This window comes from Lepisma saccharinum, chromosome 10 (genome assembly GCF_977018435.1).
Source record: "Lepisma saccharinum chromosome 10, izLepSacc3.1, whole genome shotgun sequence".
In the NCBI taxonomy this organism is placed as follows: domain Eukaryota; kingdom Metazoa; phylum Arthropoda; class Insecta; order Zygentoma; family Lepismatidae; genus Lepisma; species Lepisma saccharinum.
This window is the reverse complement of record NC_139238.1, coordinates 77074824-77101696: the sequence shown is the minus strand read 5'-3', so window position 1 is coordinate 77101696 and position 26873 is coordinate 77074824. Positions and strand designations below refer to the sequence as shown.

The window sequence follows — 26873 nt, the reverse complement described above, 5'->3', positions numbered from 1 at the left end:
TTTATACCCCTGTTACTGTTAATAGCACGTATCCAAGGTGGGGATGAGGTGGCTCAAGCCCCCCCCCCCAGGAAATTTACTCTAGGTAAAATTAGGTTTTTGGCGTCTTGAATAATGTGAAGATAATAAATTTATAAATCTGAGAGAAATAATTATCGAGACAAGACGGAGAGTGTTCTATAACCTACTATTGTCAATAGCACGTATCCAAGGTGGGAATCAGGAGGCTCGAGCCCCCTTCAGGAAATGTTTCTGTTTACGCTAGATAAAATTAGGATTTTGGCTTCTTGAATAATGTTATGATAATTTGGGAGAAATAATTATCAAGACAAGACGGAGAATGTTCTATAACCCTGTTATTGTTAATAGCACGTATCCAAGGCGGGCTTGAGGTGGCTCGAGCCCCCCCAGGAATTTTTTTTCTTTTTCACTAGATAAAATTATGTTTTTGGCTTTTTGAATAATGTGACGATGATTTAAGGAGATAGACAATTATCGAGGCAAGACAGAGAAAGTTCTATAACTCTGTTGTTGATAATATTGCACGTAAACTTTTCTTGCGCTTTCGGTGTTGTCGCAGCGCACTTGAGCACTATGTAGAGACTTGTCAGCATTTGGAAGCTGCACAACAAAGGTAGCGCCACACGTAGGACGATTTGTTGTAATTTATAATCTCTGGAAGGCGGGAGAGAGTACGTTCTTGAATGAGAGAAGGAGTCAACTACTGGCAATATTAACGAATCGTTTTATCTGTGGAACGTTCTAGAATATAATGAAGATATAAATACGCGGATTCAATTTTTCGGTTCATCTCTACAAATAATCGGTTAATGAGATTTCAGAGGTAAGTGTGACAATTCATACAGTCGAGTAGTGATCAGTCAGCGTCCTCTGGTTGCTTTATAAGATATAGTGATTCGAAAATGAAGACATTGGCGACAGTAGAACTTCCGGGGGTTCAATGTAGTGCTAGTTCGAGTCGAGGGTCGAAGAGATCAAGATCTCTCTCTCTCTTTATCTCTCTCTCTCTCTCTCTCTCTCTCTCTCTCTCTCTCTAAAGTGAATATTTCAGCAGTACCGGATATTGGAGTGGTTTATTAAAACAAATATAAACTGCATACATCAACTGAAAATCAAAGTTTTGAGTGATGATTTAGTTTTGCCAGAACTAAATTTCGTATATGCAGTCCGAGAATTTCATGGTCTAAAAAAATACTTTTGTTTAAGCCAACTGGGTTCGACCCACACTCAAACACTTAACCACTATACAAAGGGACAGCCGAAAATTTTATGAATGTCGAGAAGAGAAAGCAAGAAGATGTTGCATATGTAGACATTTTAGGCGGAAATTGCAGGCTCTACCAGGACCCAAATCAGGGCTCTACCAACTGAGCCACCTAGCCATCCTCGACTTCAACCGATTTTTCGTTAAAATGTCTACATAGTACATGTTCTGTGTATATCAAATCGTAAGGTGTTGCCTGTATAGTGAACAAGCACAGAAAATATAGGAGAGAGAAGAAAACTGAGGAGCATTCCCACCGGTTGAGAACTTTTTTCTGTGGTCAACAAGAGCTACTACTTCGAGGTGACAATGACAGTGGCCTAATAAGGGAGATTTCACACCGTGTCGCCTGAAGATTAGGTTTGTGCGGCCATTTGTGTCGCTACGGTGTGAAACGTTTCTGTTGTATCGCGTGTCCCTTCGGTCTGAAACCTTCCTAAGTCTTGAAAATCCAAGTCACAAGGATGGAAAATTAGGGCCTTGTTAAAGTTAGGTGTGAAAGCAGGCAGACGACAGCACCCTAAAGGATCATATCCAAACCTGCAGGAAGAACGCATCTTACTTCAATCTCCAATACGGAATGCTAGAAACTTGTGGTGAGTTGATTTTGAAAAATGTGTCCGAGATAAAAAGAGGCGTGCTCAGGATTTTCGGAAGGGAAAGGGGTTACGCATACTATTTTTGGTGGTCAGTCCTGATTTTGCTATTTTTTTTCCTGTCTTTGACGTTCCTCTTTTTTTTTTTTAAAAAAAAAAAAGGAATACTGGGTCAAATGGGGTTATGACCTCACCAACCCTCCCTTGGGCATGTCACTGCAGATAAATGAGTAAGCATTTGATCATACGGGGAGACGAAACATTAGATGTGTTGGGAACGGAAGGGTTTTCACTGTGCATTAATTGTTTCGTGATCCAGCCGTATTCGAGAAGACTTCCTTTATTTCGTGCCGATATATGACAAGACAGCGGAAGCTGTGAGAGGCATTTTTGAACACTTGTGAGTGCTAAGGCCTTAATCTAAACAATTTTGTAGGTATCGACTTTTATAAGAGCTGCAAACATGGGAGTACAAGACACGTTAGTGGTGTTCAGGCTCGAATCAGAGAGCTGTCTGCGTCCAGTTCGCAGCCCACAATTTGAATCTCGCGTTGCCGAGTGGATTGTCCATCCCGTGCATGTGTAACAGCTTCGTAAAAACACTCAAAGACACCATAGATGTTTTTATTGCCTGATGAGAAGAAATGGACAAACACACGTATACTGACATGGTTCCGGCACACAATGTTAATGCATGGAAACAGAGGAGTTGAGTGGTAAAAAATGTTCCGATTTCACGTTCTCATTAATAAAATGACAGCCTTACAGTGGCGACGATTTAAGGGATAGTTGCTCCCCATTTTATTGCCTCAACATTATGGCCTTTCTATGTTAAGCCTTGTCTACCAAGAGAAAGTAAACTTTCCTTACACCATCCTCTGCCCCCCCCCCCCCCCGTTTTGGAACCCAATTGCCACCACTGGTCTTATATATACAATTGTGAGGTTCTTACTATACCCCTTAAAAATTGGTGTTGAGCCCCCCCCGAAAGGAATTCCTGGATACGTGCCTGTGTGTATGTGTCACATAGCACATATGCGTCTGTGTGTTTATTGTGGAATATTTCTCACGCTGGCGTTAGAATTCCTCCCTACTAGAAACTTTTTAAATACTACCACAGATAAGTTAATCTGTGATACTACACTACCAATAGAACAAAACCAACCAGTCAACTGTAATGTGCACCTAGGTATCTTCGAACTTCGGTGTACATACAAGAAAAGCAATGTTGCCACATGAATAAAAACAAAATAACCGAAACGAGAGGCAGACATTTGATCCTAATGATCTCACCGGAGCAGGAACGGTGTCCACCTGCCGTGCTCCATGATTGGACACCAAAATGGCGGCAACACCCAACTCCACTCCTCGCACTGCATCTTCCGCCGTTAGGACACCCTTCAAGACCAGCGGGAGCTTGGTTATGCTGGAAACAAAAACAAAACGAAAATTCAGTTTGTGCCTGGCAAAATCGCAGTTATAGGATGTTTTTCTTCTTGCTTACTGTCCTATTATATATCCACATGCAAATAGCTACTATAATCCCATAAGGAATATGTAGCAAATATGATGAGATTAGGGGAGAAATCTTCAAAATTGGAACACTAACTTATTTTGACCTACTAAAAGCAAATTTATTAAATAAAAAATATTTCAAACATTTTATTTTCTGAGTAGGTCCTAGACTATCCCGAAACAATTGTTAGATTAGACAATTCACATTTATAATGATTACTGAACTGGGTCTTCCATTGTTATATTCTTAATACTTAAACCTACGGAAATAATATATTCGCCTCATTGTTTCCTTTAAATAAATTTAGGAATCAATTAAGAAATTTAAATTGTACAATTTGATTACAAAGTGGTCATTGCAGTAAATTGGTGGTCCCGCATCGTGGCCGTTTTCAGCAGGAACTTTAGTGATGTGTTTTGCTTTCGTGATTAAGTATATTGTTCTTGTGAATTTGTGTAGTATTTGAATTTTTGTCATGTACCCATCAAGCAATCATTTGAGATCCAAACAAGTCTTACATTGGAAAAACTTTCTATTACAAGTTGAACATTTGTAATAATTACTTTTGAACAAAGTTGATAATATTGCATACTTAATTGCTTTCGTTCTTGGAACAATAATTTCGATGCTCATGAAAAATGAATTTCTGTTATCACTTTTTAATTGTCAAATATCTATAAAACACTGGCCTCAATAGAAAAATAGTTTCTAGAAAAGTTGTTTATTTTCGTACGAGGAATAGGAATAACAAGAAAATATTACGTTTCTCTTTAAAAAATATTGTGTGACCTTCAAATGACCTTGAAAAAGTTTCCTCTACTAAAACATAGATAACGACATTCGCTTCTCCTTAAAGTCAATTAATTTTTATTTGTAACATTTCTTTGCAAGACGCTTCGTTTGTCAGATATTTTGCATTATCAACTTAAAAGGTCCATCCTGTACAGAGGTTGATTCAGTTATATTGAGCCTAATTCAATGTGAGACTTGTACTGCACATGCGCAACGCATCGCCGTGAGATTGCCCCGAGGCAAGCAACAGTATCTCGTTAGTCATGCAGTAGAGCAGTGTGGTCGAACATAGTTTTATACCGGCGAAACACAACAGATTCTGGGAGGGGTACTTTGTTGCCCTTTCCGACGGCAAGTTCATGGCGTCGCGCATCGTAGAAATGTGCGGAAATATGCGGCACAGAGTCCTGGGCCCACCACACCGACGCGAGCAGCTAGAAACCGGCTTCCCGTGAAGAAGTCCCCGCCGCTATTGCATATTGTTCGGAGTATGCCGACCTCCTAAAATCCTCCACACAGCGTGCGATGGCCAGCAAATGCCGCACATCGCAGGCGACAATCAACCACGCCATTCACAAGGATTTACGCCTCAAGGTCGTTCGCAAGAGCAGTGTGCATGCCCTGAAACCATGTCATGTGGCTGAGCAAAAAAGGAACTGAACGTCATCTAGTGGGTGATCGGTGGAAGTGGAACAGAAAAAATGGAATTTCTGCAATTCCCTTCTCTGACATCCCTGTCAAGAGTCCAGATGCCAACGCAATGGACTATTGTGCTTTCGGACTACTCAAGTGGCACCTGTCCCATCGCCGAGTCCGCACCGTCTCCGCCTTTGGAAAGCCTCTAACGAGGAGTGGGATGCAATACCCATGGTCCAGCTGCAACGCAGTCTCCTGCAATGGAAACTCCGATGCCGAGCAATAGTCAATAGTGGTGGTCTGCAGATCGAACACAACCGGTGATGGAAACACTGCATTTCCTAGGTAGATGGCACATTCGAATTCGGCTCAATATAAATGAATCAACCTCTGTATATATAGGATAAAAATGTCTTTCGAGTGATCTAAACTAGGCCTAAGTAGAGCCAGCGTTATCAAGAAAAGTTGTTCATCTTGATGTGCTGTGAATGTTTGTCGGCGTTATAGAGAAACAAAGAAATATTCCAAAACTATTATCTTACCTCTTTAGCCAGTTGATGTCCTCCCACGTAAGCGACTGATCAAACAGCTCGTTCACATATTCATTGATGCCTGATCCGCCTTTAGATCGGTTGATGCGGGTGGCCGCTGTATCGTCTTCGAAATTAGCCATTCTGCGGAGAGAAAAAACTATCAACTCAACGATATGCTAGAGTTGTCTATCTTGGAATGAGATCGGAAGAAGTTCGTAAAGAAGTGTAACTTCTGTACAGACCATTCCTTTAACTTAATTAGCCTCCATCAATAGCTAAATAAAACTTCGAATATTCTACCTGGGTTTTATTCTTCTGGCAGAAAGCTTCAGAGAAATCACTTAGTAAATCAAAAATATTTTAAAAGGTTATAGTTATAAAAAGAAACCATACGTCATATATTCTCAAATATAATATTCAGGGGTGACCCGGGGGGGAAATCCCCTCCGAAAATAGAAACATCCCCTCGAAAATTTTAGTAACCTGGTAGAGCGTTTGGACAATAGCTAAGAAATTTGGCAACCATGTTCACTATGCTTTTCTTTCATTCTCTTTAGTTTAACGTAGAACGTACTTTTTCTGTTTACTTCGTAATATAATAATAAACACTGATTCAGTCTTCTTTTTAGTCAAAATAATAAACGAATTTAAATAAGGTCAGTTTTGATAACTGCTAATTAGTTATATATAGTAAAATTATACTCATTGAAACTCAACAATGGGTACGTGTAGATCGGGAAGCAGCAGACACGTGGTCAGGGGGAGGGTTCGGAAATATATAATTTAAATAGCGTAGTGGTAATTAATTTTAGTTCCTTAGCAGTATTTATCATATTGTATATTAAGTTGTAATATACTGAAAAATTCATCTCCAGGGCTCCTACGACCCACTAGCACCTTTTTGTCTTTAGATGGCGGCTACTGATAAGGAATGAACCCCCCTCCTAATCAAAATTCAGTCCTGCTGGCAAGGCTGGTGTAATGTGAGAATTTACTGCGAATTTCAACTTCTTGCAGCTATTTTAACGATTAGTCAGTCAACAATTTGCTGTGTAATGGTGGTGACGTTCTTGTTCAGTCTCATCGAAATTTACACTTAATTTAATTTAATTATATGTCATCAGAGGTCATGGGCATTTTTAAAATATTAGTAATGTTTTATTAGTAGAGGAAAGTGACTGAAGTAGGACCCCCGTTTTGTTTTTCATCCCTGGTGTCATTATGGCATATTATTTCTATTAGAAATTTAATAAAATGGGTTCTTTGATATGTTTGCTAACGTTTTGAGTAACTTAATCCACCTTAAAGAGCATGATGCTTTGCCAGTAAGCATTTCTGTAAAAAGGGACGAAAAGTAACAAGGGAGAAAAAGTGGCCAAAGTCGGACCCCTCTTTTAACAAGTTCCAAAAATTGGAAAATACACAAAGAAATGTAAATATATGATATGTAGTAAATGAATTACATTTATTGAGCTTGCATTAAGAATATAGATGTACAAAAGTAATAGAATATAGACTACCAATATCCTAACTGCATCAATCGCCCTATCCATTTCTTGGCCATCCCACCTTCTCCCACCTGAATTGCCTTTTCCCTTGAACATCTGAAACAATATGTAAAAGGACTTTACTAACGAGTAACGACCCTTTGCTTCAATTACAGTTGTAATGTTAGGCGTTCATTGAGGGGTTCTACTTGGGGCATTTTACTCGTGGAGTCTTATTGTTTATACAATAAAACCACATGTATCTTCAAACAAACCATTACCATAATTTCAAAGTACAATACTTACTAGTGTCTAAATTGTAACAAGATTGCTACTTACCTCTCTCTTAATTAGCAAAATCCCCACTGTTGTGCACCGATGTACAATCTCTCATTGACGCAAAAACAAGTCATGGCGGAGTACAGCACCTGCTACTTGCACGTTACTGCTGATACTTTCCCTACACAATCTTTTCGTTATTCTTGACGTGTTTCGCCCATTGCCACCACGCGGCAGCACCTACTTACGGAAACAGGAAGGGGGTCCGGCCTAGGGAGTGGGGTCCAGGTTTGGTTATTTTCCTCTATTATAATTTGACGCCTATGACATCCCCCCGTGAAGTTTGATATTCCCCGCCGAAGGAAAGTGACTGGCTTCGATCCACTGGGCAATGTGTTTTCACGGAGGATTGGTCCCAGAACTCCTTGGCAGTAACAACGTTTACGCTCCCCCATCGGAAAGGCCCTGCAATAAACTGTGGTGATCTTATTCTATAACAATTCATACTAGAGAGAAAGAAGAAATGAAATGAGATCACCATCCTTACCTGAGGTGCGAGGGGAGAGCAAATTTATTCTTGATGTCAGCCACCCTGGTTCCAAAGAACGGAGCGTCCACCGTGAGTACCAGGGCCTTGAAACCATTTTTCTCAGCTCTTTCCACTAATCTCCTGGTTACGTTTCTGCAATATACAATGAAAAGTAAACATTGTACGTACATTTCATAGCGACATTATGCTTATCTCTAGAAGTTCAACTATTGTTGAATAGTGTTGGGCGTTATATCGTCCAGACGATATATCGCGATATTGAAAACATATCGTCCAGGCGATATCAAGTAGACGATATATCGTCACGATATTTTGGCAACATACATCGTGCCGGCGATAGATCGTCACGATATTTGGCGATATTTATCGTGGAGATGATATATCGCCGATATCACGAAACGGAAAAATATCGTATCGTATCGCCTGTGACGATATTTTCTTGACGATATATCGCGATATAAAATTACCGATATCGTCTATCTCTATAGGTGGGTTTCATGTGACGTCAGGATTCGCATCGCCGCCATGTTTGCGGCCCACGTAGCGTTCGTTACACCTGCGCCAACTGTACGTTTGTTAGTACTGTGTAAAATGTCGGTAACATTGAATAAAATTAATGACAATGTCGTGTCATCTGAGAATAGCGGTAATTTTTCATATGTTCAAACTTTTTCCGCAATCGACAAAAAAAGATATGGAGAAAAAGCTAAGTTTTGCTGCGTAGATCCATATGACCTGGACAGTAACGAAGTGAAAAGAGCCCTAAACCTTTGCCCAACTGTAGTTCACGTGTGTTTATTTACTTGACCCAGCTACCTGGAATCATTTTGTTTTCGTATGTATTACTGGTTAGGATTCTGCTTGAAACATTTACATCCAGTAAAGATTAACTGTAAATTCCAAGACTCCGCCATTATCGTCTCTGTTTCCTTCTAAGGTTTGTTGAAGCGCTGTAATGTAAAATGTTGAGGTGCTCCAAAACAGTAATTTCACTCCTTGCTTTAACAATTTCGGATATATCGGCCTCCGTGGCAGAGTGGTTAACACAGCGCGCTACGATGCCAGGGGAACCGGGTTCAAATCCCAGCCTGAGCATGGGTGTTCTTTGTGAGTTTCGCTTTATCAGTTTCAACATATCACTCAGCCTCGTCTTCACGATTAGCCAAAACTGGCATAAAAGCGAAGTAAAATAAACCAAACCAATCAATCGATTTGGGATACTTTGATAGCAGTGCTTCTTTTCTGACAGTACGCAAAGCCTACTAGAGGCACCTTTTCTCATGGATGGAATAACAATTAATAACAGTTCGTGTTAACGAACGAAATATAATAAATAATCAAGTACAATTGTACAAATATCAAGATGAATTAATCTTTGAAGATAATCATTTTTATCGTCAAAGTATCAGCACCTTTCTACCAAAAAACGAGGAAACATTATTGCAAGTATGATTTAGCACACCAGTTCGATCCATTTGTACTAAAAGCCACAGACAAAGGTGGCACATGAACTTACCTGAGAGGAAATGTTCACTGCATACTCTGTAATGTTCGCTTTGTTCATTAATGTTGGCACTTTACTTTCGCCAACCAGACGACGCGGTATTTTCTGATCAACAATTATCGAGTCCCGTGCCCTGAAGCGCACCTTCTGTTCTTTCTGGGAAAATTCGAGGATAAGCGTGAGTGTCTGTTGAACAACTGAAAAGTGCACAGTACCATCGTAAGCAAGGTTGAAATCTCCCGCATGCCCGCTTGAATTCCCTATGTTTACAAGAACCGGCCTCAATCATGGCTGCTCGATCCCACAATGCAACAGTCTGTGACGTAGGTGAAACACACCTATTGTTGAACTGTCCTCAAACAACAATTTTAGAAACGCCCAGTGTTCTATACTTCTAACGAGAATATACAGTACATAGTGGCACATATTGTGTCTATCAATACCAGTTGTCAACCCTGACAGAAAGCTCTCGCGCATGCGCGCTAGTCTCCCATGCTTAAGCACCTTGCGAGACAAGAAACTAACATAAGAAATATGTTTACTGAAACTTGTTAAGGAGTAAAAAACGTAACTAACAACTACAATTTACCACGTCTATGCAGAAACTGTGTGGGACATTCACTCAGCACAAATACGGACAACACACAAACTCACAGACGATTATTCTGGCTGTTGGTTCAAGTGCCAGAGCTTCGTTAGCCTAGAGAAAGTAGTGGCGTCATTAAATTTCATTCCGACGGAGTCCAGTCAGTAGCGTGCCCAGGATTTTTGCAAGGGAAGGGTTACGTGTACTTCTTCTTGGTAGTCAGCCCTCATTTTGTCATATTTTTCTACCTTTGACGTTATTTTGTTTAGGAATACTGGGCCAAAGGGGGGTTACTATGGCCCCCACCAACCCCCCTTGGGCACGCCACTGGCGTAGGATTCTTTCTCTTTTCCTCTTATCCCCTTTTCTCTTTTTCTGTCACTATTTTCTTGTCTCTATTTTACTCTCTTTTCGTTTGCTACCTCATTCCCTCTTTTAACATTCCTTTCTTCTCTATTTCTTTCTTCTTTTTACTTTTTTCCTGTTTATATATATCTTCTCTTTCATCCCCTTTTCTTCCTTTCCCTCTTTTCCTCATCTCTATTCTCCTATTCTTATTTTGCATTCCTTTTCTTCTCTCTCTCTCTTTCTTTCTCATTTGCTTATTATCTCTCATTTATCTTCTTTTATTTCTGTTATCTTGCTTCCTATTTTTATCTTCTCTCTTTTCTGTCTCATTTTCTCTTTCTGTTTACTATCGGATTAAAAATAATGGATACTCGAGTTTGGACTCCAATTAGAGATTAACCCGTAGACCTACATAAAAACGAGTTACTTCAAAATTTAGCTTAATCAATTGTGCGTTAATCTATGCTAACCAATTTTTTATTTCGAGTATGTCTTATATTTTTCATCGTCGTGAGTTTTGAAAACGATCGCTCTCTTTGAAATTCTATATATATAAAAGGGTTTGTCCGATCGTGTATGTTGCAGGCAGAAAGGTTCTAAACACAATTCTTATTTTTCAGATTTTTAAAATTTGTCAAAAGACCGTTCTTCTAAATTCTGCGAAACAACTTTTTCTTAGCATTGGGTAGTCTCATAAATACGTACAATATTGGTCTTGTTTTGAAGCTCTTTGCATCTGTTTTTAGAATCCATTATCATTGTCAATTCACATTGCGAAACTGCTTTTATACAGATGTTCATTCAGCGGAGTAAAGCTGTACGTGGGTCGTGGCAACACGGCGATGTCCATTGAACCGTGCAAACTGCGTGCTGGCACTGCGATTTTATTTATTTATTTATTTATTTTACTTCGCCTTTTGTGCCACTTTTGACTAATTTGCGAAGATGGGTATGAGTCATGATATGATGAAATTGATGAATGGACACACACAAATATCCATGCTCAGGCCAGGATTCGAACCCGGGACCCCTGGCGTCGCAGCGCGATGAGCTAACCACTCCGCCAAAGGGGCCGGCGGGTGGCACTGCGAGTCGGTGCTTTGCGGCGTTGCTACGTTCCACGTACAGCTTTACTCCGCTGAATAAACATCTGTATAAAAACGGTTTCGCAACGTGAATTGACAATGATAATGGATTCTAAAAACAGATGCCAGGAGCTTCAAAACAAGACCAATATTGGAAAAGATTATCTCGGGCTATCGACCAGGTGAGTTGCGGAAAATATTCCAAGCTTTCGAGAGCTAACGTCACTCTTCTACGCTGAAGATGAGAGTGACGTTAGCTCTCGAAAGCTTGGAATATTTTCCGCAACTCACCTGGTCGATAGCCCGAGATAATCTTTTCACCATTCGTCGCCAGAAAAGCTTCAAGACTTACTTCAAAACCAATATTGTATTTATGAGACTTTTTTGAAGGGGGAACCCCCGAATGTTACCAAACCTCCACCCGTATGCATTCGAGGGCATACGCTTTGTCCCAGTGCCTCTGTGAATAAACTGGGACGTCTTTTGCTCGAATTACGGTTCCCCCGTTATTGTTTTGCTCTACCACTTTATTAAATTTCCCATTACAATATTTGAAAGTATACAAGAAAATAACATTACTACATACATGAAATGATTACATAAAATAGTGTATGGACACAGTATTACAGTACACAATTATTTCTTCGTGAGATGGAGATTCTGTATGAAAGTGTTTGCAGTTTATTGTAGTTTGGTATGGCTGTAAGTACCGGATTCTGTGGTACCAGAATCTAAGAAATTGAGGATTTGTATGGCTCGAGTGCTCTATTTAATATAGTTGGTTTTTAAAGGTATGATTAGGCTCCTGGACCAGCCACCGAGAGAGGGTGAGTTGATGGTTGAAGACCATTTTTAGTTTGTATTGTTTCGTCGTTTGCTCCACCCCAGAGGCTAGGTGTTCCGCCCTCGGTGTCCCGTCCCGTTCCCTTTAGGAGGAAGTGGGCAAGGTATAGAGCACTCGACTTCCATCACTATAGTGGAGTATTGCAATTTGTAGTGAGAAAAACAGAAGTTGTAGATAAAAGAGAAGAAAAGATCGTCGCCATGTTGTGTATGTGTAGGCCGAAATGTGTGCACTTCAGCTAATTCAAGGGTTTATGAAGCTCCGGATTTCCGGTGCTATGTTCTTACTGGCGTACCAGTACGTGTATCTACAGAGGGGTTTTATTTGATAATTTTATGAATTTGGATTGTGTTGTTTTGAGGCTGTCTCCCTCAGAAGGTAGTCCTTGTGTATTTCTCCTTGCATTCCCATGAGACGAAATCTTCTTCTTTCGGCTGCTTCACTTCTGCCTGTAGATGTCACGAAGAATTTCCTTCTGGGGGCATTTACTGGTGCGTCCTCCTTATCGCTCTTTTCCCCGGGAACTACTGTGGGTGATCTCTACGCGTCGAGAGAGCATTTTGGGACCTCGTCACCCTTCTATCTTGAGGCTGGCTGGGAGTAATGAGAGGTGTAGTAGGTCGAGCCTGCAGCTGTGAGTTGAACCGTTTCATTTCCTCCAAGGAAACTGCGTTTGTCAAGCATTTCAATTTGTCTATTTGTTGCTGACAGAGAAGGATTTTGATATTCGTCGTTGGTAGTTCCTTCCTCAGATTCTTGATGTAGTCTCCAGCTGCCGGGCAGAAGAAGACCTTATGTTCTGGAGTATCCTCTGTCTCTCCGCATGTGGCGCATACTGTTGTTTGCCTGCTACCAATTCGGTGCAAGTGAACTCCATAAGGACCATGGCCTGTCAGCAGGTGAATAAGTCCTCTTATGGGGAGATCACCAGTAGGAATTTTGGCTCTTATGTTCGGGATGAATTCATATGTTCTTCTCCCGTTTTTCGCTCTTTCCCATTCTCGTTGCCAGTCCGTGGTTATTATGTCGTGAATTTCTTGGAGTGTCGGGTGGAAGGTCCCTATAGTTCTTATTATGTCTCTTTCATTGCCCTTCTTGAAATGGTATTTAGTGGCTCTCCATCTCGCTTCCAGATCCATTGGCAGGTGTCCTGTGACAGCCAGAAGCGCCTCAGTCGATGTTGTACCAAAGGCACCTGTCGTTCTTAAAAGTATCCTTCGTTGTGAGCCTCTTAGTGTCCTTACATTTTTTGTTGTTTAGGCCATCTACCCACGTTGAAGCCGCATATGTTACTATTTGTGCATATATGGATTTAATGTAAGATTGTATAATGCTAGGATGTAGATTAAAATTCTGGGAGGCCAACCTTGTGAGTTTATTCATGGCTAGCTCCCCTTTACTTGTAATAGATTGTATATGAGCTCCAAATTTTAGCCCCTCTTCCAATGTTACTCCCAGATATTCTACTGCATTTGCTCGCTGTATAGATTTTCCTGATATTCTGATTGTTGGATTTCTACTTCTGCTGAGGCGACCTTTGACGATGAGATACTTTGTTTTAGCAGCCGATATCTCAAGCTTAGCATTACGGCACCACCCGTTTAGTTCACTTAGAGCGTTATTTGCTTTTCTCTCCAACTGAGCTCTCGTGTTTCCCGAACAAATGAAGGCAACATCGTCTGCATAGGCTATGACTCTATCGACATTATTGTTCCTTCCTAATAGTCTCAAACAGGGCTCGAGGTTTATATTCCACAAATGTGGTCCCAACACTGATCCTTGTGGGCATCCTTTTGTTGACATTTTGGACACAGTTTCGCCATTTAAATTTAATTTAACTTTCCTGTCTTTGAAATAGCTCTCCAGGATTTGGATTATGGTCACGGGACAATTCATTTTGTATAGTGTGGAGAAAAGGTGCGGCCACCATAAGTTGTCGAACGTTCCACTGATGTCGGCAAAAATAATTATGATATATTTTCCATCTATTTCCCTTGTTGCTTTTGTTAGTGCATTTACGGCATCCTCGGTGGAGCGACCCTTCGTGAAGCCGTACTGATTTCCAGTGTTACCAATCATTTTGAGGAAGTCCTGAAGTCTTCTATTTATAAGCTTTTCCAGTAGTTTACCAATACTATTTAACAGACAGATAGGTCTATAGGTTTTTAATGCCAGCTCATCTTGTTTTCCCTCCTTTTTAATTACTATCAATCTCCCTTCCTTCCATGGGGTAGGGAATTGTTTCTCAATTAGGCACAAGTTGAAGAGTGACGTAATGAATTGAAGCGTCTTAGGGAGAGACATTTTTAATATCTCAGCCGGAATGCCATCAGGCCCTGGAGCTTTGCCATTTCTTACTGTAGCCAGTTCGCTCAACACTTCTTCAGGTGTAAAAGGAAGCATTGGGTTATTATTTGGGTACCTTCCCATCTCGCTTCTAATTATGGCATTAACCTCGTTGTCCGTGTCTTCATCATCATCTGGCAATAGTCCATACAGCAATGCTATGGCAGTTTCCTTTAAGTCCATGGTTATGGACCCATCAGGTTTCCTGAGAGTAGTAATTCCTGAATCCTGTTTAATTTTATTTGTTGCAATCCTGTACGGTATTCCCCATTTGTCCTTATTGAGATTTTTATTTACAAATTTTTGCCAATTTTTCTTCCTAAAATCCTTGAGCTCCTCTGCGTACCTAGCCTTGGCCCTGCGGTAGTCATCGAGTAGGATCGCTCTAGTGTTTGGAATATTTGATTTTTGATATGCCTTCCTACATCTTCGCATGTTTGCTCTTAATTTTGTTAGTTTTTCTGTCCATGGTCTCTTTTGTATTGCCATATCTCTCATTGGGGTGGATGTTTGTATTGCAGTTTGGAGTTCTTTAGTAAGTATCTCTGCCCATTCATCCAGACTATGCTCAGGTCCAGGATAATCCGGCAACACAATACTATCGAGGAGGGTTTCCATGTTTGTTTTTTTCCAGTTGTACGAAAGATTTTGCCCTGTTGGAGCGTTTGGGATGTTTGGAATAGCATCCAGTCTTATATTAAAATGTATGGCATTATGATCACTGGTAGTGCTCATGTCAAGTACCTGCCATCCCTCTATTAATGGACACATACTTCTATTTGATAGTGTCAGGTCGATGTTGCTGGATGCTCCAGCTCTACCTCTAAAAGTTGGCGGATTCTCTGGTTGATTTTCTATATTTAGGTTAGTTTCAGCAATGAGATCCATCATCTTCTCTCCATTGGCATCGATTACCCTACCAAACCATAGGGGGGAGGAAGAGTTGCTATCTAGTGTGATCAAAATTTTCCTGTTAGGGTAGGCTTCATAGGCTCTTCTTATACAGGCGATGTACTTGTCAATATTGTGACTGTATTGACAGTAACAGTTAATTATTATAAAGTTTATTGTTTCATAGCAAATTTCCACACAATTGATATGGGAGTCTGATAATTGAGCAATTTTTAAGATTTTAATTTTCTTGTTCAGTGAGATTATTGCTGCTTTTGCGTTTAAAGATGGGTTGTATATTGCTGTGGCACTAAGTGGTGCATGAATTATTTTACCATTTCGAGTGTAGGGTTCTTGCAACATTAATAAATCCACATTGTTTCTTCTGGCATAGATGAAAATTTCCTCTGTGGCCAGCTCAGCCCCATTTAAGTTCACCTGTAGGCAGCCTATTTTATTTTCCTTCAATGCCTTAATATCGAAGTCCACGATGGCCATGGTTTACTGGTGTCCTGAACAACTCTTCCATATCCCCTGGCAAAGTCCTTGTATACCTCATCAAGGTCCAATTTTAGATCTCTACGCTGTAGTGCCTGTTCTAGTAAATCCTGCAGTTCATCTGGATCCACGGGGATATTGTTGCATCTCAGGAGCATTTTATCCACTATCGCCGGGAAAGGAAAGGTGATGAAATTTCCGTTTTCATGTTTCATTCTGACCAGTAGGCGCAGCGCCGCAACGAGGTTGTCCCTTTCTTCTAGTCGGCTTAACCTTAGGTTCAATTCAAAGTTTTGGTAAATGGCTTCATGGTTTATATCAGTGTTATGTAGATCTGGAGTGTCAGGTTTGGGGGATGTCATTAGTGTAGGTGCCGTGAAGTTTGGGTACTTATTTTGGTAATGGTCGGTGGTGCTTCCGGATTGAGGTTGCTGGACGTGGTAGGTTCAGCCCGGCAGTTTGAAGGAGCAATTCTTTGGGGTTGGTTGTTTGAGGTGCAGGAGTCCTCCGTTTGGTATGCAGGGCTGTCCGGGGGTGTGGGAATTGTAATAAGGGGTGGGTGTGTGGCTATAGTCGGAGATATGTCCGTAAGGAAGGACATAGGAGTAGCAAGTGATGGGTTATGAGGAGACTATCCAATGCTAAGAAGAAGTTGTTTCGCAAAATTTAGAGGAACGGTCTTTTGGCAACATAGTAAAATTTCAGTACGATCGGACAAGCCCTTTTTGATATAAAGAATTTTAAAGAGAGCGATCGTTTGCAAAACTCAAAAAACCGGCCCTTTCTTTTGTCCTCACAACGATGAAAAATATAAGACATACTCGAAAAAAAATGATTAGCATAGATTAACGCAGAATTGAATAAGCTAAATTTTGATGTATCTCGTTTTTTTTGTAGGCCTACTGGTTAATTTTTAATTGCAGTCTAAATTCGAGTATCTATGATTTTCAATCCAATAGTAGTAATATGTCATTTTTAAGTATCGGTAATACCGACATAATTAAGAAAAACAAGAAAGAGCTTCACATAATAGTCGCACCCAGCTTTTTTTTTTTTTTTTTAAAAAAAAAGGAGGTTAAAATCTGCGACGATTATGCGCTGAAATATGGTATATATCAGAGAATATACATTTCTAAAAACGTATGGAATGTAAACCTTGAACCCTGTCTTCGAGCGCTAGAAAATGACGAAAACATTGACCAAGTTATTGCTTATGCCGATGATGTAGCGGTGGTGTGTTCGGGCAACTCGAGAGCTCAAATCGAGAATAAAGCAAATCAAGCATTGAGAACGTTGGCAGAGTGGTGCAGAGGCGCAAAATTAGAACTCTCGTCCTCTAAGACGAAATACCTTATTGCCAAAGGACATCTAAGTCATAAGAGGAATCCTAGCATTAAAATATCTGGCTCAACAGTGAAAAGGACAAAAGAATTTGAATACTTGGGTGTGACACTGGAGGAAGGGATGAGATTTGGGGCTCACATTCGCAAAATTACCCAAAAAGGCGAAAATACCATGAGCAAGTTAACGAGACTGGCAGCCCAAAACTATAACCTGCCACCAGGCATCATGGATACATACATAAAGTCCATATATGAACAGATTACCACATATGCGTCCTCGGTCTGGGTGGGTGGACTCAAAAATAAGAAGAATGTTAGGGTACTTCGATCCTCACAAAGGAGAATACTCCTGAGAGTGACGGGAGCATTTGGCACGACCTCCACGGAGGCGCTCCTTGCCGTAACTGGTAACATACCACTAGACAAGGAAGTGAGATGGCGAGCAGCCAAATACCAGTTCAGGAAAGGAGATGAACAGGAATTGACGAAATGTGTTGGAATCTTCCTCCCTACCCTACACGATATAAGAGCAAGATTGACAAATGAATGGCAAATGGAGTGGGAAACTGCTGAGAATGGAAGAAGAGTATATAGCTTTGTGCAAAATATCAGATACAATAAACTAGCCAGCAATCAATATTCAAGAGGACTCGTACATCTTCTGACAGGCCATGGCCCATATGGTACGCATCTCTGCCGAATAGGCAGCAGACCCACACCTGCGTGCAGCGCATGTGGTGTGATAAGAGATACGCCAGAACACAAAGTCTTCTTCTGCCAGGCAGCTGGTGAAGAGATCAAACGACTAAGACTGGAACTACCAACCACTGACGTCAAAACACTCTTATGTCCTCAGCAGTTGGACAAGCTTAGAGCCCTGGCGAATGCAGTATCATTAGAAGAACAAAGAAAATTTAATACTCGGCTCCAAAATCCCCAACCGGAAGCGCCCATCCCGGCAAGACACAATGAAGATGTAAGGAAAATCAGGTTTCAACCGGCAAGGATTTCACACACCAGGAATGTGCCTCCCGCACCGGCTCGGCTGGACGAACAGGAAGCAGAAGAAGACGAAGTGTAAGAAGTGGAGGAAGCTCCGGAAAATGCTTCTAGAAGAAGATTCTTCGCTGTCTCATTGGGAAGGCAGGAAGCCGAGGAGCGTAGGAGAATTCGTCCAATCAGAATGCCTGGTGAGAAACTTGAAGACTACCTTATAAGGGTGTCTGCATCCAGAACATCAAACATGTAAATTAATCCTCTAACTCATATAAATATCCTCATCAGACGCAAACATAACACATATCTTTAAATTGCCATGTTAAAGTGCACTTTACACATTTTATCCCTGCACTGGTACTCCAGTGTCTTATATTTCAGTTTCATATCATCACCATATATCTACACTTTCAGCACCATGTTTTCACTACGCTGGAACTCCACTGTTTAATATATAATATATTTTTCTTCTTGTTGTTGTTCTTTTAAATTTTTATATCTATTATTATCTCATATACAATTTTTATCTCAAAGCATTAAGAAACCACACATACCCGTTCTAAGGAAACTCGCGCGCGCTATAATCACTCTTTACCAACTTCAAATCCCAAACTCTTGTACAGATGGGGGCTGGACACCGACAGCGGAACACCTAGCCTCTGGGGTGGAGCATTCTTTGACAACAGTAATTGCAAAACGTAAAAATAAATGGTCTTAAACCAAGAGCTCACCCGCTCTCGGTTGCCGGCTCCTGATGCAAGATGCATCAATAAACAATATTATGTAATGTATAGGGCGTGCGAGCTCCAAAAACTTCTCACTCATAGATCCTGGAGCCCGGGATCCGGTACATGCTAGATCACCACACATTACAGCATATCACCTAAAATTGTAATACAAACAATATGTAACGGAAGATACTTATTCACGTGGAAAAATGTATAGCATTGTACTGTCTACAAATGTAATGTAATGTAACTCAATTTATTAATTATGTTATTTAATCTTGTATTGTTTTCTTTTTATTTTCAGTATTATGTATCTGCAATTATCAATAAAATAGTAGTGCACAACGATAACGGGGGAACCGTAATTCGAGCAAAAGACGTCCCAGTTTATTGCAGAGGCACTGGGACAAGCGTATGCCCTCGAATGCATACGGGTGGAGGTTTGGTTGTATTCGGGGGTTCCCCCCTTATATTTCTAAAAACGCAGTGGCGTGCCAAGGATTTTAGAAAGGGGATTACGTGTACATTCTTTTTTAGGAGTCGGCCCTATATCGTCATCTTTTCCTACGTTTAACGTTCTTTCTTTCTCTCGTTTTTTTTTTTTAATAATGGGCCAAAGAGATGGGTATTACCCCCCATCAAAGTCCTTTGGGCACGTCACTGCATATATCCTTGACTGGAGTGCCTGCCCACAGACCTGTCCTTGTAGATGTAGAGCTGGAACCAGCGGATGCCTCCCCCCGCAGCATGCGCCACTTCCTCGATGCTGCACGTGGATATGGTGCTCTGGATGAACACGGTGCCCAGGGAAGCAGCGGCTGAAAGAGAATCAACAATGGAAGGACCCAAATCTTTCAACAATCGGTTATCACTCCTTGAAAACCAAGACTTTATTCGAGAATTACCGAATTACTTGATCCAAAAATCAGGTAACAAGCCTTATTATTCGACTGGTTAGAAGTAATACAGGGTGTCTACAAATGATTGAAGCTGTTTCATGATGTTAATGTACGTGTATTATTGAACGTACCATAAAGTAACTTTGCAGTTTTGTAGAGAAACTCAACAAGTTTTGTGACACGTTACAAATTATGGGTATTTTCTGTTCCCCGTTGCCCCGTTGAGCATATCCGTGATTTCTCGAAACTCAATGCTTCTTGTGGAAACTCAAAATTTAAAGTTTACGGCCCCTTCTTCGTTAGCGAACAACCAGTAGAGAATACGGGTATCTTGACATGTTAGGAAAATTGCCACAGTTGGAGACTGACAGTGAGAACTCTATCTACCAGTTGGATGGCGCTCAGCCCCAGTTCCATCACGACGTCCACGAATTGTTAACCACCAGAGCGTGAAACCGATGGGTCGGTCGTTGTGGAAACGATCAACAACTGCATAAAGTTTAGAGATATCACACCAATACTACATTTTTTCTATATAAAAATTCAATATGCTGACCAAGGCAGTAATTTAATTTTATAATAAAACATAAACTAAACGTAACGTTTCAACCTTATAGCAAGGTCTTCTTCAGACTCTGCACAGTTGTACTTGGTGCAGAGTCTGAAGAAGACCTTGCTATAAGGTTGAAACGTTACGTTTAGTTTATGTTTTATTATAAAATTAAATTACTGCCTTGGTCAGCATATTGAATTTTTATATCATGGAAACAAGGCTTAATGGTGTTATAATTTTTTCTATATCTTTTAAAATATCACTTGAAGTGTTAATTGGCTGCTACTGAAATCATCCCTTACTACACACTCCATACTACGTTTGATGATACAGATATCACACAACAAAAAAGGGGAAATATTCAATAATAGTGCCTAGCGTACATTCTACTCCCCGGCAGAAACAACTTGGGAGCTGTTAGCCTTTGACGAAGATGCGGAGGGAATTTGCATAATGACATCAAAGTCACAGATTTCTGTATAAATGGGAGGTTGCAACAGGGAAAAACGAAGGTACAGATAAAGAAGCTCCCCTGTGAAGGAACTTTCTGAAGTCTAGAGAAGGGAATCTCCTAAATACTTGCCGCTACTAGACTTCTGATAAATAAGATGAACGAATGTAATAGCTGCTGTTCATGCTCCCTGAATTTATCCTTCACCAAAGTTGTGAGCAAAATAATATCGGCTGTCTACATTTTCACTCTTCACTGCAAACAAATTACACACAATAGTTTTACCTAATGTCAAGGGGGCTGACCTCAGTGCCAGGGGTGGCTGACGTTAGTTCCAGGGGGGGCTCAGGCCCCCCTGGCCCCTGCCTGGCTACGGGCCTGCGACACATCCCTGACTTAACTCTGTGTGACTTTTTGTGTGTGGGGTTACGTGAAGGATTTAGTGTTTGTGCCTCCATTACCGAGTGATCTAGCAGAACTGCGGGCTCGCATCATCAGTGCTCTTGATGGAATTGATAGGGACATGCTGCACAGCACAGCGTTTGGGAAGAACTTGATTATAGAGTTTATGTTTGCAGAATCACAAAGGGGGGACATATTGAATACTTGCAATGTGTCACAAAACTTGTTGAGTTTCTCTACAAAACTGTGAAGTTACTTCACGATATCTTCAATAATACACGTACAGTAACATCGTGAAACCGCTTCAATCATTTATAGACACCCTGTATTTATTCGTTTTTTTTTTTGTTCTCTTTATGCAGAGATGGGCTAATCTGAACTGCACTTGCAGTTTAAATTGGGATCCGATTCCGAACCACTATGTGTCACCACCGGGTGTCGAATACAAGATCTCTTGATTACAAGCCGACGACGGGAGACTTTCACAATTATTTATATTATTTCCATATTATATTATTTATGTATTAAATAATGCATAATACATGCCTATTGCCTATGTAGTCAAATAATATTAATATAGACTCCTCACAAAAAGATTGGAATATTGTTATGTTTGCCCACCCAGCGTCGAATAACATGGGTACCTGGGGGAAACTCTGGGGGGTAAAGGCGGTCAGGGGCGTGATGCTGATCACATCACCCCCACTCACGACCGGATCAAGAAAGTGTGGGGCGTTACCCCCACACCCCCTATACGCCTTCATGGCGTGGTGCTATGCACAGGGGAACACTTTACCTTTTTTACCTTTTTAGACAATAGGTGATAGGCACGATCTTGAAATTCAACAACACATGGTATCTGTCTGCTGGACGTTCTCTTGCTCTTATCGACACATGCCACCTCGGTTATCACCTATCGCCTAATCGTCGTCGCCTTGTAATCAAGGTGCCCCGGGTTCGATTACCAGTGGTAGCACATAGTGGTTCGGATCCCATTTTAAACTGCAGGTCCAGTCCCGATTAGCTTTGCTGTGCATAAAGTAGACTTAAAACATCAATCAATGAAAACCTATCACCTATATTACAATATTACGAACTTTTTGTGAGGAGTGTATATTAATATATATATATATATATATATATATATATATATATATATAATAAATTAATATTATATATTAATTTATTTTATATTACTATATTATTGTTATAATTATGTATTATCCTTTCAAAATATCTCAAATTTTTCTGTCTTTAACAAGGAAAACCCAGGGTAGATTTTATTGTTATTCTGAGTGCTATAATTTGTATGCTCACCAACCAGCAATGTACGTACTATATTTCTAATATGTGATATAGTGTAATGACTTGTTCAGCATCATTGCATACCAAGCTATTTTCCATTCTCACCAGAGTACATTAAGAGCTAAAAAAGTATTAAAATAGGAAAAAAATGTACCTCTGACATTGGCACATTCACCGTTAGGATGAGCCATTTTCTGCATGGCGGTTGGGGAGACACCTATCGGGAAGTTGACGCATTCTCCAAGTACTGTGACTCTCAGATCTCTTCGGGACACATCTCTCAGGAACCGAGGCCGTATTCTTAATCTGTGAACATAACGTTTATTAAAAAAAGAGGAATTAAAATGCACTGATGTCATGATTAGTTTCAAGTAAGGAGGAACATTATAATTAGAAAATAGGCATCGGATCAATTTTGGAAATAAACCTAAAATTCTATAAACATGTGTGGTTGGAAAACAATAGGTTTTCTTGCACTTGAAGAAATTGACCCATTTTCTGTGAACGTGTTGGTTTGTTCCTTCATAAATTTCATCAAACAGGCATTCATCTTCGTCTTCATGATTAAGTAACTCCATGAAGAGAACAGATGGAAAATACGCATCAACCGTGGCGTATCCTGAAAATTTAACCTGGTTTACAACAGAAATAAAACACCAATGCAGACACAAGTAAAACAAAAACAGGAGTCTGACAACTTCAAATTTTCCGGCAATTTCGATATTTTTGAAAAAATTCCCCCTTTTCACCGAAAATTGGACCTGTATTTTCCTTCACTAAGGAAAATTTCCCTTCACGTAGCAACTGTTTTGTCTACACAAATCCAACTCTTTATAAAAGCGTAACAGCCTGTGATGGCCAATGCCTACCTACCGACTGCCGGCCTCACTCTCACCAGTTACGAGGTGACATGTGGCCAGCACGACGAACCCCCAGTCGTTCTTCTAGGTTTTCATGACCGGGTTATGCTACTCAATTTCCTCACGATGATGGGTGGCCAACGGTACCATACACAGGCCGCCGACATCTCAGGAGAAAAGTTGTTACCCTTCCCCCAGGAGACTGGAACCTGTGCGCGTCCCATCGTCAGAGCCCAAAGCTTGCGCCTTAGACCGCATGGTCACGGCGATGGAATTTTAAGACCAATATTCACACTTATATGATCATAAATAAAGTTTTGGCGCTACTCAATTGGGTACCTTGGTTTGGCGCCTACGACAAGCCGTCCAGGACTGTACAAACCAAGTGCAAACTAACATGGAACCCTCGATTACACAGCGTTAGGATTACAGCATTACGGACGTTCCACAATACCTTGCAAACGCTTCTCTGTTGAGCTTCAGGGACACCTCAGCACCTGCTCCGCTCCTGTAATAGTCGAACGCCTGAGGCTGCAAAACCTTCCCAGCATGCTTTTCGAAGTCCAGCACTGTGACGAACTGACTGTAATCCGCCATTGAACCTTGCGCACTGCAAATAATTCAGCTTGGATTGTGGCGAGAATTTACGTCAACATAGACAGCTGATACCAAGTGCAGAGGTTGACTTCAGGTCAGGAAAGTTATCATGGCGTGGCTAAGGTCCAAGACAATGTCTTATTGGGCGCTTGCAGAAAACCATATGAAGCCGTCTGCACACGATACAATTGTCACTGAAAGTATCTAACGAAACTGACAATTGAAAGGCGTTGGACAACATTCTAATTGGAAATTTTGAATGGTTCCCGATCAAAGAAAAAAATTGACAAAGATTTCGCATTTTACCGAAAGATGGCAGTGCATAGAGCATATTGCAAGAAAAAGAAGAAACGAAGATAATAAATGTAATGTATTTTCTCTGTATTTGTAATTTGATACTCCAGAGAGAAATTGTTTGATCATAATGACGAAAAATAATTTCACAAAAGATGCACTGAATATTATTTCCTGAAACATGTAGGAAGTTGCTTCTCATTCTATTTATTTAAAATTAAATTTAAGATCAATAACATAAAGATAATTACGATTGCTTGTCAATTTTGATCTTTAATGTTGTTATCAATTTCGGTTAAAACCATAGATTCATCAATTTAACATTTCCCCTAGTTTATAGACGTATATGTAAGTATGTTACAAGAATGTGCCCGATAACAATACGTTTACTTGCCCCATGTTTCAATTGTTGAAAGATAGTTCCGATTGTGACTGTTGAAAATCGTTGCATGGAAGGAAGCCTGTATATGCCCATACTCAATTGACAAGCTAAATCGCTGGTATTTTGAGTGATATTTCAAGATTACAGATGTCGATGTTGCAAAACGTGCAGGACGCTGACCAACTAAGGGAGAATTCACACCGAAGAGACATGTGACATGCGACACGTGTCGCTTGGAAGCGAACACTCAAACACTCAGTAATCAATGCAACCTCTCGAACCGAAGAGACACGGCAAGGTGCACGTGTCGCATGTCGCTTACGTGCCTCTCGGACTGTGCCGTTTTCTCAATACCGTGCATCGTGTTGCTTCAGTTTGTTGTTTGCGCATGCGCAGCGAATGCTTCATTCCAACGAGCTGTATTTAGACTCTAGAAGAGAGCCCATGTTTGAACCTCTAATTTGTTGATATAATAAAGTATATATATGTACAATGTTTTAACAATGTTTTAAGATTTAAACACAACGTTCCTTTCGATCTATCAAGTTTTTGATGCAGTTATCTATCGGCTGTAATTTGCCTTCAAAATCGTGAAAAGAGGCCGTGTTTTGGCCATTTACCTGACTGCTTTTATTTGAAAAAGTCAGCATATGGAGGCATTTTAGTCCAAAATAGACCAGTCAACATGGTAAAATACTCTAATGTATTGTTTCTCAACCGCCGGGCCGCGACCCGATACCGTGCCCTCGTATCAACTATGAGCTGCGAAAGGTCCTGCTGAAAGTGTTTCACAACTATCATAATCCCAATATCATATTTGAGTTGTGAGTTTTCGTTTCTTAAGTCCATTTTATGCACAAATATACTTATCAGTACTCGATCTACAGTTTAATTTATCAATATTTAATTTCATAGGTAGCTACATGTTAATTCATGCATAAAATCTTAAATTCTGTACAGGTATTTACAAGGAAAATTCTTGGGCTAAGGGCATTGACTTAAAAACAAATACCGGGACACGGTTTCACGAAGGTTGAGAACCATTTCTCTAGTGTTTAGGTATTCGCTTTATTCAGGCTGGATGGGGCGGGGCCTCCTCGATGGCGCAGTGATAGCGTTGTTGCCTTGTAATCAAGGGGTCTCGGGTTCGATACCCGATGGAGGCACATAGTGGTTCGGATCCCACTTTAAACTGTAGGTCCAGTCGCGATTAGCCTTCCTGTGCATATAGTGGACTTAAAACACCAATTCAATCAATCAATCAAATATCCAGGCTGGAAAGTCGAGCGTATACAGCTTGAGGTCAGTGCATATTATTTCTCAGTTTTCTTACGCACAACAAGCCTCTCCCGAGTTTCAATAACTTGCACAACGCGATTTACATGTAACGATGTGTCTTGTTACGTTTTTTTGGGTGACAAATAAACAGATTAATGCAATTATATCGGTACCATCATGCGAACTGAGCAAAGAAGCAAGTGTCGCTTGCCGTGTGTCGCGTTCACCTTGTGTCTTTGGTGTGAAACTCTCGTGTCGCGTGTCTCTTCGGTGTGAATTTTCCCTAACACTGAAGAAAGTGTCGGTAAAATATTTGAAGGAAATGACAACATCTGTCGCAGAAGAACCACGTGCAGAGTTACCTCACTGTTCCAGGGACGAAGAAGACGCCATCTTAAGCACAACATCAAAACCACCATTGGGTGATACGGGTAAAGGAGAAAGTGGTAAGAAGATCTACGGAGAGGAGTGGAAAGTGACTGCAAAGCTACGGAGAAGAAGCGGAACAGACAATGCAGAGAGTACAAACTGTGCCTCCAAATGCAAAGAGCTTTTCCTCAAGTGCAAGTTGAACTCGGTGAGCACAAAATTGGAGAACTCTTTGCACAAGAAGACAGGCGAGGAAACCTCTTCCTGCCTGAGGAAAATCAGTGGAATTAATCTGGACTGGAAGTTGGAAAGTTACTTGACCAAGAAGGTTCACGCAGCTGGGAATGCAGTTACGGAAAAATTTGATGAACATTTCTGTGGATTGGAAACTTCAGCTGAAGCGTTCGTTTTGGAAAATCTGGATTCCGATGGAGAAGATTTGGAAAATTTCGCCAAGCAGCAGCAGTTAGAAGCAAAGAAGGTGTGCGGCAGGTTGCAAAAGTTACATCGTGGTCGTCTGCACTAGGAAGAAATCGAAATTTGAAACATTTTGTTCTGTAATTAGGAACTTCATATTTTGCGTTCGGTGACGATAGAAGCAAACACTCTGATGTGGACAGAATTTACCTGCTGTGGCATT

The 26873-nt window shown here is 40.7% G+C and overlaps 1 protein-coding gene across 1 annotated transcript in view; it reads right to left on the bottom strand.

Annotated features, from left to right (window-relative positions):
- Positions 1 to 23930, bottom strand: part of Hao (Hydroxyacid oxidase) — a 29477-nt gene extending 5547 nt beyond the window's left edge. Inside the window, exons 1-6 of the mRNA XM_083130505.1 lie at positions 23768 to 23930; positions 22608 to 22759; positions 19541 to 19661; positions 7672 to 7806; positions 5368 to 5499; positions 3175 to 3307 (exon numbers count right to left, since the gene is read on the bottom strand). Of these exons, the coding sequence (XP_082986631.1) occupies positions 3175 to 3307; positions 5368 to 5499; positions 7672 to 7806; positions 19541 to 19661; positions 22608 to 22759; positions 23768 to 23910 (816 nt within the window). The 5' untranslated portion in view covers positions 23911 to 23930. The remainder of the gene's footprint in view (positions 1 to 3174; positions 3308 to 5367; positions 5500 to 7671; positions 7807 to 19540; positions 19662 to 22607; positions 22760 to 23767) is intronic.
- Positions 23931 to 26873: the final 2943 nt, after the last annotated feature.